At 40.5% G+C, this 12,381-nt stretch overlaps 1 protein-coding gene across 1 annotated transcript; it reads right to left on the bottom strand.

Moving 5' to 3' along the window:
- Positions 1 to 331: 331 nt before the first annotated feature.
- trim35-28 (tripartite motif containing 35-28) lies at positions 332 to 5,251 on the bottom strand. Its single transcript, XM_030073052.1, has 7 exons — positions 5,078 to 5,251; positions 4,548 to 4,985; positions 4,353 to 4,448; positions 3,177 to 3,407; positions 2,958 to 2,980; positions 2,457 to 2,575; positions 332 to 1,412 (listed from the first exon to the last, which is right to left on the bottom strand). Exons 2-7 carry the CDS (start codon positions 4,965 to 4,967, stop codon positions 877 to 879), a joined length of 1,425 nt encoding a protein of 474 aa, XP_029928912.1. The 5' UTR covers positions 4,968 to 4,985; positions 5,078 to 5,251; the 3' UTR covers positions 332 to 876.
- Between the last annotated feature and the right edge of the window lie 7,130 nt (positions 5,252 to 12,381).

Genomic DNA, 12,381 nt, shown 5'->3' with positions numbered 1-12,381 from the left:
ACCAAAGTGGGGGCAGGCAGTGTAGAAAAAAAAAAAAAAAACTGTCACTTCAAACACTGTTTCTTATTCGTGCATTGTATGAAGTGACAAGGCCGTACAATGGATCACTATGGCCACAGTATGTGAGGTGAATCAGGAGGATCAACCTGTAACCTCATTAGAACAGGATTCACCTTTTTTTTGTATATATCGCTACTGTTTTCATTCCTTCCTGGCCACGGTTTAGGAAAAGTTAAGTTTCCATTGTGTGGAAGAGACGGAATATTTGATACACAGCATACCGATACAAAGTGCAAACATAATCTGCAGTAAACATATAAATCCATCCATCCACCTTCCATGCCTGTTTATTCATTTCAGAGTCGTGCGAAGCTGGACAGCCTCTCCTGGCATGCACTGTGCAGAAAGCAGAGAAACACCCTGGAAAAAATTGCTAGTCCATCACAGAGCTAACACACAGAAAAACACGCTCACACACAATCACACTTATTGTCGATTTAGAGTCATCAGTTCGCCTGACCGGCATGTGTTTGGACTGTGGAGGGAAACTGCAGCAGCCAGAAGAAAGCCAAGCAGACACATGGAGAACATACAACAAACTCCACCTATGGAGGACGAAGGGTGGGATTCGTACACCGGGCCTTTTTGCTGTGAGGTGACAGAGCGAATCAGTGAGCCAAAAATTATGTTGAAATTAACATCAGAACATAAAAATTGAATACATTTAAGAAAAAAAAAAAAAACAATTTCAAAAGCAGTTAAACGTATCTTCACAAGACATTAAATACAATCTGCCGGTTTAGAGTGATTGCCTGATTAATATATCCCATATCATTCCACCACAGATTAGCCAACACACTGCACTATGCTGTGACATTATGAGGTGTGTACAGCCACCTTAGCTGGACACAGAACCATCGGTGTACTAGAGAGTCCAGGGCCAAACAGTGGATAAATCCTCTCATTAAACTTATTCGTAAGTGTGCACAGGTGCTTCGCTGTTTCACCGTCCCAAAATGACACCTCTCCCTTATCCATGTTCAGTTTGACGCGGATCCTCTCTGGACGCTGCTCCACGGCCAGAGCCGTGCGCTTTGGGGTCATGGCGCTGTACACTCCTTTGCTCAACCCAATGGACCACACGCCGCGGTCTGTGGAAACGGTGAACTTCTTTTTTCGGGACACCGACTCTTTGCACACTCCCACCATCCACTTGGGGTTGTCGCCGACAATTATATCCCATCGGTGTTTGCCAGTCGTGAACCCTTCGGTGCCCAGGACAAAGACACAGGGATCGAACCGCTCCGGGTTGTCAGGGAGCATCTGCCGCTCTGTGCTTTCTTTCATAGAGGTCAGGTCAGCATTCAAAGACAGCCACGGAGAGGCCGTGTTGGGGTTCAGCACCACTGGGTCTGAACCGGGACAGAGACAGGGGACAAACATAAAGCGTCATTAAGAACTATTCATCAGTCAGAGTTCCACTGATACACAATGTTTGAAGGCATTTTTAAACTGAAGTACCCTGTATGCACATATACTGTATTTTGTGCCAATATCCATTAAATTAGAGCATTTTCATGCCAAGCAATACAGTTATCCCTTTCATTTAATTCTTGGGAGGGTGAAGAAACCTCTGAAACAGCATTTGGCTTGCAACAAATGATTGTTTTTATTGATTCTATTTTAAATTAACCAGTTATTTATTTATTTTTTTTTTTTGTTTGTTTGTACCATGTCAAAAATAGTGGCAAATTGGGCGCCACCACAGGACAAATCAATGTCTAGGAATTGCGTCCCCCCTTCGTTTGACTAACAGACAAAACAAACGTATTACAAAAAAAGTATTACAAAGCAAGCACAAAGCAAGCAAGTATTACAGTGGTCCCTCGCTATAACGCGGTTCACCTTTCGCGGCCTCGCAGTTTCGCGGATTTTTTTAAGTGCAATATTGCATGTTTTTGTTTTTGTTTTTTTTTTTTACAGCGCATTGTGTTCTGCGTCCTGATTGGCTAAGGGAGAGCCCGCACATTGTGTTCAGCGTCCTGATTGGCTAAGGGACTGTAGACCACTGTCAATCAATCTCCTCCGTGCCGTGTCTCCTGTACAGTACAGAATGTGTTCATTCTATAATACTGGACTTATTTTTCTACGAAGGTTTGAGCTTTGAGAGTGTTTAAACAAGAGAGAAAAGTGAAAAAATGTTAACGCCTGTCTGAGGAGTGTTTAAGTGTGTAGTCAGGGGTTTTACAGCCTTAAAACATCTATAATAATTGTAAAAAATAAAGCTGACTACTTTGCGGATTTCGCCTATTGCAGGTTATTTTTAGAACGTAACTCCCGCGATAAACGAGGGACCACTGTACTACTAGGTATCACTTTATAATGATATGAACAGAAAACATATTATTAGCTAACACAGGCTTTGCCACAGCACCCACTCTGTGTAATTGACTCACTGTGTTTGACATGTTGCTGCATGCTCTTCCAGATGTTGAAGCTCAAAGAGCCGACATGCTTGCCCATGTTGAGGAGGGAGTCCGCAGGGAGCTCTGGGTCATCTGACGTCCAGCGGGCTCTATGGCAACAAAGTGACACAGAGAATTGGCAGGCTTTACTCAATGCACAACTTAAAATTGGTAGATGCAGCAGGAGCATGGTGATCAAATGTCACTTGGAATGTGAGGCTGCTCTGGCTGGTGAAAAGTCTAGATTAGAAATATGTTTGGGAAGAAAGACAGAAGAAACTCCAGACTGTTCTTGCAGTGCACACCAATTCTTCTATTTGCTAATGTTTTAGTCTATACAGTCCCTCATCAAAGTAAGGTGCAGTGTGTAGAAATTTCTTCGGACACTGTGCCAAAAGTAAAACATAATTGTACATGTGCTGAACACTCAGGGGTTTTGGAATGAGGTTCAACAGTGCAGGGTGGCTGTGACTGCATTTCAGTGCTACTTACGTTCTTTTTAAATTCTGGAAATTCTGAAATATAAAAAAACAGTTCATGGTTAGTTTATTGCGAGAATGGGAAAAATCGACTTTACAGTGCAATTTAAAAAAAGTCTAGTCAAATTCAAAAAGACTTTAACACAAGTATATGGTAAGCCAAAAAACATGACGATTGATGAGTGATGATGCCATCCAAATCTGCAAACAGAGACGAGTCGCCTCCTCTTACCCGCAAGAAGTTTACATCCTCTTTGGACATCTCTTTCTTCAGAGAGTCAACCATCTCAGTCAGAGAGGTGATGTCATGGGCTGTCACGGCTATCAAATTCTCCATGACAGAAATCTTGTGCTCCTCCTCAACAGCCAGGGCCCTCAGTCTGAGACATTCCTCAGTGATCAGCGCCTGGCGGAGCCTCTCGAACTCTGCCTTGATCTGTTTCTCTGCCTGCCCGGCCTGGTCCTGCGTCGGGGGGGACAGAAAGGAGAGGGATGGGGAAAGGTGAGCGCTCTATGAGATGTGAATGACAGAGATATGAATAATCTTGCATTGTCTCTTTTCACAGTATGTGAGTTTTTTGTTGCTTGTGGCCACTTTATCAGGACCATCTGCACAGTCTATTAAAATCCAATACAACTGTTCTGCCATAAAGTTTTCCTGGTACCTATAATGCTCAGAAACTCGTGCTACAACCTGCCGTGTTGCAAACTTTGTAACACAAATGCATTCTGTACTCCAGTTGAAGAGCAAAGTCCATCTGGTGTGTGTGTGCGCGCACTTTGTACTGTAAGACTGTAACACATTCCACAGACTATTTCCTTTTGAGGATCACTGGAAAGGAAACATTCACAACCATAGGAGCGGCATCCTTCCACAAAAGCAGCTTTTAAGTTTTCCCATGTTAGCTCACAGTTAAGCTACTGCGAATATTCCCACACACTTCTGGGTTTAATGTTCAACCTTCAGAGCAAACACACATCTTGACATCATATTCTATTCTAATTTCTCTTGATTTAATTGTTTTAGGCCCATCGTAATGTTTGTATGAACTGCTTTGTTTGATAGTTAATTTTCTTAAAAAAGACTCAAGAAATTACTTGTTATTTGAGTGACTCTTTTCACTTGCCACCTGCCAGAGAGTTCAAAGGTCAAGGGGCAGGTACAAAGCAGCTGTGCTGCTGCTCTGCCTTCAGTGCCTTGCCAAAAGGCACTTCAGAAGGGCAGCTGTTTGCTGATCAAAGTACTTGAACCTGACATACTTGGTTCAAGTACTCTGAGGCAATATGTAGGTATGTGGAACTGGTTTGTAGCTCGTCTAGGGGCAACCTTGCCAAGTTCTTCCTTCAGATCACAGATCACAAATACTGAATATCAACACTAGCCTATAAGAGACACTGGTGATGTTACCTTAATGTATTGCACTGTGTTGCTGAATTTCTGCTTCATCTTCTTGTACAAGTCCACCTTTTTTTCCAAAATCTGGGCTTTGACGAGCAGCTCCTCCTGCGGTGTTAGAAGTGGGACATGAGGCAGCCTGACAAACTGAGTGGCACAACATTTTATATTATATGATATGAATGATCATAAATGGGGGCTCATTACCTGGCAGAGGGGCACTCCCCTCTCGATGGGCAGCAGCTGGTGTGAGCAGTGTTGTGGCACACAGTCCACACACACAGGCTCCTCGTCCTTCACACAGTAGAGCTGGAGAGCCCGGTGGTGCAGGTTGCAGTGGTCGGCGGGGACCGGCCGGTACTGCGGCCGCCGGTTCTCCTTCAGGAAAGACTCACAGGCGTCGCTGAGCGCTCGGTTGGCGATGGGCTGGGATCCATCACACGGCTTCCTACACACGGGACACGTCCTGTTCAGCTGCAGGCTTTTCTCCAGGCACTGCCGACAGAAGCTGTGGGTGCAGGGAAGCAGCACCGGGTCCTGAAAGATCCCCTTACACACGGGGCACGTCAGGTCTTCCTGAAGCGGACAGGTTGCATCGTACATTTCTTCGTCCATACTTTCAGCCATGGCTCCACGTTCAAGGCCCTTGCGAGAAGTGCAGAGTTTTTACTTTCACTTTGAACAAAACGGGAAACGAGACCTCGACCGCTGAAACTCAAACTAAATAAGTGACTCACCTTGATTATGGTCGATATGTCAAGGCGTCTGCTATATTTTTGTCACAAACACCAAAGTTAAACCGGCCAAAAACAAGTCTGACGTTTTCAGAGACACAGATCGTAGCGTGTTTGTGTCTGACGAGCCTTTTCCGCGTTTCAGCAGACCTCACCAGGGTTTGTGTTAGGCTACAGCTCCCCCTTGTGGAGCTGGAGCCGAACAGCAATTATTGTCCTCCGCCCTGCCGTGACGTTTTCATGATGTGTGGCAAAGTTCAATTTGGGAATCAAAGACATAATCTGGCGTAAGGCATGGGTCTGTCCATGTACATTTTGTATTAAATTAAATAAAAGAGGATATTACAGAAGATTTATCACTGTAACAAGATATCACAATTTTCTGGTGTTGATAAGTGTGTGTGTTGTGGTGGTGAACCTGAATCCACTGCGCCCTTGTTTTGTTTGATTGTTTGAAATCACCATTCAGATCTGTGGCTAGCGGTTATCTCTTACTACAAGCATGCAAAAGCTTCTTGTTAGTCATATGATCTTATTTGGCTAATTCCCTATTCACAAAGCAAGCATTCTCGATAATGTTTGCTCAGCTGAATTTAATACAGACATTAATGTTTTAAAAATGGATAATGATACTAAAAGTTTACAGATGATAAACTTTTAGAATGGTCTTTTTGGAGAAATTATACCTTATTTTTATTATTTTTGTCTTTCTTTCTTAATAATCACTCATCTGATACTGGTGTATTTTATTTACATTGTGTGACCAGCTCTCTCTGTGTGTCTAAATAAAGAGTAAATAGACTAAAGACTTAAAATCAGTAATGACACAATGATTTATATAAACATATATAAAATATATATAAATATAATATATATAAATATAAACATTTATATTTAAAAAAAAAAAAAAAAAACATTTCCCAAGAGAGGAAGAAGTGTGCACCTGGCGGGGAGAGAAGTAGCCAATGCTGTCATGCTATTTTTCATTTCTGTATTCTCCTTTCCTCTTTTCCCCCAGAGGCCCAGCTTTCTCACTCTCCATCAGCAGATTCACAAAGCGGGAAACAGCTTGAAGTGAAACCAACCACTACTCGTTAGAGTTAGTGTTTTTTTTTAACACCTTTTTTTTCTAGGTTTGTTTAAGCTGTCATTTTCTTGCGGCTGTCTGCACGAACTGTTATTTGTGATCTTTATATGTTTGTGCATCTGCCCTTGCAGCTTAGGAAAGGACTTATGTCAGCTGATATATTTTAAACTGAGTTGAAATGAATCACTGAGGCAAAATGGTTGTGTAATATCTGATAATGCTTTATTTGCCACAGACTCACTGACAAATAAATTTTTTTTTTTTTTTTTTTTTTTTGTAATTCATTGAAATTCATACCAATATTTGCATTTCACATCGGCCATTACACTTGACTGTAGTTCATTCTCATTTTCAAGACATGAGCAAAGACCATTAACATATTTTTTCATCACTTGAGGCAGAGCGCTTCCCTTTTCTTTTTGTAATTTTTAACAGCAAATGAAGGCTCTAAAGTTTTCTGGTAGCAGCATATCAGGCCTGGGTTAGATAGAGCTGCATTGGAAGCAAAATGTTGATAAGCCTTCAACATTACAATGCCTCTGCAGCCAAGGAGCCAACAGAATTAACATTAGCATTAATTTATTAATTAGCATTAACATAACATGAAGCTTTTTAACTCTCGCTGTGTCAACCTAACTTGTCATCTTTAGTGCACTGAACTCAGTTCTGCACTCAATATTGTGAGAAGCTCGAACTGCTTTTTATTAGTCCAGTCAGGAGGAAGATACCTCAGTTTTCTCAACTGTTTTATTTCTGTTCTTCCTTTTCTCTCCAAGCCCTGCCCTGTTTCCTTTTGTCACTGCTGCTTGTGGGACAGATGAGGAGGAAAACAATGAATTTGTCTTTCTAGTTTTTCTAGATCAGTTGTAACACACAGATTCAGTCAAATAGTGTTTTACTACAGGCTGTTTTCTTAATGAAACTCACAAACAACCTTTTTTTTATCCCATTTCCCACTTTCAGTATCAGCAAAGGACAAGTGAGTTAACTGTTCAGTGTCTCGCTCATGACAGTCTGGGGTGGCCGTGGCCCTTTCCTCTTTCTCAAAAAAATCCACAGCCTGGATTTGTTGCTGGTCCACTGCAGTAGAGCCTGCACCTCCATGTTATGTTTCTCATTTACATTTGTACCCACATGGTGTGCTTTGGTCTCTTTTGAATTCCAAAACTGAGGTAATTACCTTGTGACTGAATCTGCATCTACTTTTCCTATTATTTTTTTCCAGCCTCCACCAGTCAAAGCAAAGCAAAATCTGTTTTATAAGTTTTGTCACGAAAGCACATTGAAATTCCAACAAAAGATAAATTCTATGAAGAAGCTTTGTTTTGTCTAGTGATGTTTTATATTCGGCATGCCTGTAAAACTCCAAATCCATGACTGTGCCATGGAGACCGGCACATCTGCTTGATTTCAACACCCAGCCATCATCAGTCAGTGTCTCACATCCCAACATCACCTCTGGCAGTGTATGAACCCAGCCTTTGTGCTGCTGCTGTGTTAAGCTGAGCAGTGTGGTGATTTGGTGTAAAGAGTTGTGCTGAGAGCCAAACTGCTCCACATTATGATGCTAAACTCTTGTAAAATAAGAATTTTGGTGCATAAAATATTGAAGCCTACCTGCTGCAGTACAGAACTTATTTTTCCCCCACTGGTTAACTCTGGCCTTTGAAACGTACCCTGTTCTTCTTGGCTTAGTATACCAGGTGAACCACGTTATTCAAAATACCTTTAATCAATGGCACATGTAGTCTGAGTGTTAAAATAATAATAATAATAATAATAATAATAATAATAATAATAATACACCTGTCCAATAGATGGTGCCATAGCAGCAGTTTGTTACACTGTAGTGTGACGTGCTGTCTAATTGTGGACGTGAGCTCTGCAGATTTTGGCAGTAAGCTGCACTATTCTGTTACGTGATGATGACTTACATAATGAAAGAATTCTAACATATTTAAAATTAAAATTCATTAAAATTATTCAACTGAGGAGAAACATATTCTATTTTGATCTCAAAGACATATACAACCAATAACTGTTCAAATTGTAGACAACTGTGCTTAGTCATTTGCCTAAATGTGCTTTAACATGTGCGCATGGTAACAAAGAATGAGAAATGCTCTCAAAGTTGTGCACAAGTAACAAAATTTTACTGTTCTGACGACTTCAACTATCATTCAAGAACTGAGGCAAGCATCTGAGAAATACTTTAACCTACTTACTGTAAAAGTAAAAATATCATTCTATCCTGTGTCTACAAAGACACCGTGTGTTGACGGTGTGTGAGTTTGATGTGTACTTCTTTTTCAGGAGAAGCACACAGAGCAGAAGATGTTAGACCAGATAGTTCAGAGTGGCCGGGACAAAACCAGACCCATTTTGGCCAGGCAAGGTTGCTATGACTCACAAGGGCTTTAATATTGGTGAGCATTCATGATGGTGTGTCCTCATAACCATAATGTCCTGTTATCATTATGTAACACTTGCACAGTAACTCTGAAACAAAATGGGGAATAAAAGACATCCCTTAACAACAGGAACAGCTTCACTGTTCACTGCACAGCAACAAAGCCCACACCTCTCTTCTCATTGTATGTGTAGTCAAGAGCGCTATGAACTTTGCAGGGATGAATTTCCAGCAGTCTCTCTGAATGGGAAGTAAAGATTTCTTTCAGCACACAGAATACACTTGACATGTTGGTGGTGGGTTCATGATAACATCCTTCAGAGGGAGCCTTGCAACAATTTCAGGGTGACACCAAACCTTACCTTTGGCTTACTAAACTCTGGCCAAGACGATGTTTAGAGGATATTTATTTATTACCATGCAAATCACCATGATCCACTGTATATACAATAGCACGTTGCAATAGCACAGCTACAGTGCATAGTAATACTAGACACCATACACTATACTAGACACTATACTAAAGCAATGGAATAACAAATTTTACAAACAAATTTTCACTAAACATTCACATCTGAATGTGAAATGTATAAACACTTATGCATTTAGCATTGTTATGTGGTCAGAATAAGCCTCTGGTAATATTTGTGTTTGTTAATATCGAATGCATCTCTAAGATAACGTGTCAGTTGGTTATGGTTATGAAAATGTCAACGTAGGCAGAGAGTATGACACAGGAAGCCACAGTGTGGCTGTGGGCCCTGACAGAAATGTCCTTGACAGGTAATTTTTTTCTTGAATGTTCCATTAGGGTTCCAGTCATCTTTTAAAGAAAATGAAACATTTAAATTTGGTGTGCTTGAGTAATTTTTTTACATTTTTTCCGCAGTGAGGTTTTTTTAGGGAGTTATTCTTTGTTCTAAATTGGGCATATAAGATTGGGCTGTGTTGTTCACATTTATTTATTGTTTTTATAATGTGCATGCTGTGAAGGCCTTCGAGACTGTAATAGTAATAATAATAAAAATTAAAAGCTATTTCAACTTCAGTTGGCACTGATGATGGATCTGCTTTCAAATAATGTGTTTAAACTTAAAATGTGCCCTAGTGGTTAGGAGATTACCCATGTGGAAACCATTACTTCTTCCTCCCACTGACTGAATCAAATCCTCTCCTGCATGCTGAATGAAATTGTGTCCAGTGGAGGTTTGCAGAGAGATGTTTGCTTGGGGAGTTCCTGGTGTTGTCAGCTACTTGATGCAAACCCTCCCCCTTCAGCTTATCATAAAGAAAGAGGCACATTTTTGCAGATATTGCAACAGTTGTACACCAAAAGGGAAAAATGTCAGCGCGCATCAGTGGTTGACCTATTTGTTAAGATCTATCAATAAATTAGGAATAATCTGCGCTCAAAATTACTTATTGTCTTTTATAACCAACATTTCCAGAATTTCAAGCAGCTGTGGAGGAAATGCACCACTGAGGAAGGAGATGTTCAAACTTAGACACATGGTGAGGCACAGCAATGCAAGATTACAAAAAAAAAAAAAAAAAACTCTCTTTCTATGTTTTAGTTCTTTCAGTTCCTGTACTGCCTTGTTTCCATCTCCATGGTATCAGAGTCACGCTCATAAATCAAAATACAAATCTAAGGATCGTAACATAGTAACATACTGACAATCTAACACACAATCAATCAATCACATTAGTTGCTATAGAGATATAGTGTTGTGCATGCCTGTTACACAATGCTGTTGCCCTGTGGAAACACAAAACAACAAATACAAAAACAAAAAATCTGCAATTTTTCATCATTTGATATGAATCCAATTTTTTGTTTCGAATAGATTTCCAGATTTTCTTATCTCATTATTCAAACCCAATATGGTTAGACAGAACTTCCCGGCCACAAACTCGCTTTCTAATTTAGTTTATTCTGAAAGGAAACAGCACAAAAAAAGGAAATAAATTTCTTAGAACATGCTTTCAGAATGAGTTGAGGAGAAGGAGTTGTTGTGGATATCAAAACCATGAAAATACACTTCCCATAAGATAAAAGACCACAGATGACTGTAAAGTACTTTCTTCTTTTTTATCTTCTTCTTCTTCTTCTTCTACTTCTTTTTTTTTTTTTTTTTTTTTTTTTTTTTTAATCCAGCTCACACTTTGACATCATATGCGAGTATATGCACATAAACAGTGATTCACTTTCTCAAGAGATATGAAACCAGTAAGGCCATTTGACTGAACCAACACTGTTTTTGCGCTTACATATACTGCTGAAGTAATCTTTTACTTTTCCAAAACACCATAATCCAGGTATGCATGACATTTTTATGTTAAAACAGCAACAATAGCAATAACAACAACAACAAAGGTCATCGCTCCTGTTTTTGTTTTGTTTGTTTGTCTCCGCTTGTGGGTGGTGGGTCTTTTCAGATTAACTGGTTTGGCAAGCAAAGTTTCTTGGCCAGATGTCAACAGTCCCATCAGCCTCTCACCACAGACACTGCATCTACACTGCACAGCGGAAGAAAAAGAAGAAAAAAAAGGTGTGAAAAAAACAGGAACACGTATGAACTTTTTGCACCGTGGATAAGTACTTATAGATACTGAGACAGGTGTCGGGTTTGCATGTATGTGCGTGTGTGTGCCTGTCTGATGTGTTTGTGAGGCTGTCAGGCAAGGAAAGAAAGTGAGAAAGCAGTGCAGAGGAACAAAGAACTGTGACAAACCTTTTGAGATTTAGTAGATTTAGATAGATAGATAGATAGATAGATAGATAGATAGATAGACAGATAGATAGATAAATAGATAGATAGATAGATAGATAGATAGATAGATAGATAGATAGATAGATAGATAGATAGATAGATAGATAGATGTAGAAAATGGATAGGCAGTAGAGGTGAGGGAAAGTATTACTGATGCTGATGATTTCAGTATTAAAATGTCACTCCACTGTGTCTGAAGGTGAGACTATGTCTGAAACACGACAATCTGGCAGACATGTTATTTCCTGGATGTGAGGTTGCGTTTGTGTGATGTGTGTCACCACACACTGTGTCAGTGCATCTGTGCACTAAAAGAAGGAAGCAGTAGAGATAGATAGATAGATAGATAGATAGATAGATAGATAGATAGATAGATAGATAGATAGATAGATGCTAGTCTGCTATAGTGGAGGAGTTACACAATCTGATAGCAGCTGGCAGTTGTGATCTCCTGTAGTGCTCTTTGGCACATCAGAGTGGGATCAGTCTATAGCTAAAAGTGCTCTTTAAGCTGGCTTTCATATTGTGAGATGGGTGGGAGGCATTGTCCATAATTGCCAACAATGACAGTCCCATCCTTTTTTACGAGTTTATTGAGACTGTTGGCATCCTTTGCTTTGGTGCTGCAGCACACCACAGCACAGAAGATTGTACTCGCTATGACTGAGAGATAAAACATGAAAAGCATCTTACTGCCCACAATGAAGGACCTTAGCTTTATCAGAAAGTAGAACTGGCTCTAGTCCAGTGTTGGTGGGTCACTCCAGTTTGCGATCAGTCCCGAGATGCTTATAGGGTCCTTGGGTCCTGTGTTGCTCACAAAATGTGCTGAGACACAGCTTTGTAGCCTCACAAACTGTTTTCTGCCCATTGGGGAGTCATTGATCCATGAGATCATGTGGGCATCTACCTGCATGACCTCCAGCTCTCCTTTCAATAGTGCTGGTTGGACAGTGTTGAAGGAACTGGAGGAACTGAATAATATAATCCAGACAGTGCCTTGCCCAGGTGGGAGTAGGGCATTTGTGGCAGGTAG

This window comes from Myripristis murdjan, chromosome 16 (genome assembly GCF_902150065.1).
Source record: "Myripristis murdjan chromosome 16, fMyrMur1.1, whole genome shotgun sequence".
Classification (NCBI taxonomy): domain Eukaryota; kingdom Metazoa; phylum Chordata; class Actinopteri; order Holocentriformes; family Holocentridae; genus Myripristis; species Myripristis murdjan.
Note: the sequence above shows the minus strand (reverse complement) of the source record. Positions and strands in the feature narration are given on the sequence as shown.

Bases quoted from the DNA above. Each gene is read 5' to 3' on its own strand.
- trim35-28 (XM_030073052.1), bottom strand. From the start codon at position 4,967: ATGGCTGAAAGTATGGACGAAGAAATGTACGATGCAACCTGTCCGCTT. The intron at 4,449-4,547 runs GTAATGAGCCCC...CTAACACCGCAG, and splicing joins GGGGAGTGCCCCTCTGCCAG to GAGGAGCTGCTCGTCAAAGC. The intron at 1,413-2,456 runs GTGAGTCAATTA...GTCCCGGTTCAG, and splicing joins GCAGCAACATGTCAAACACA to ACCCAGTGGTGCTGAACCCC.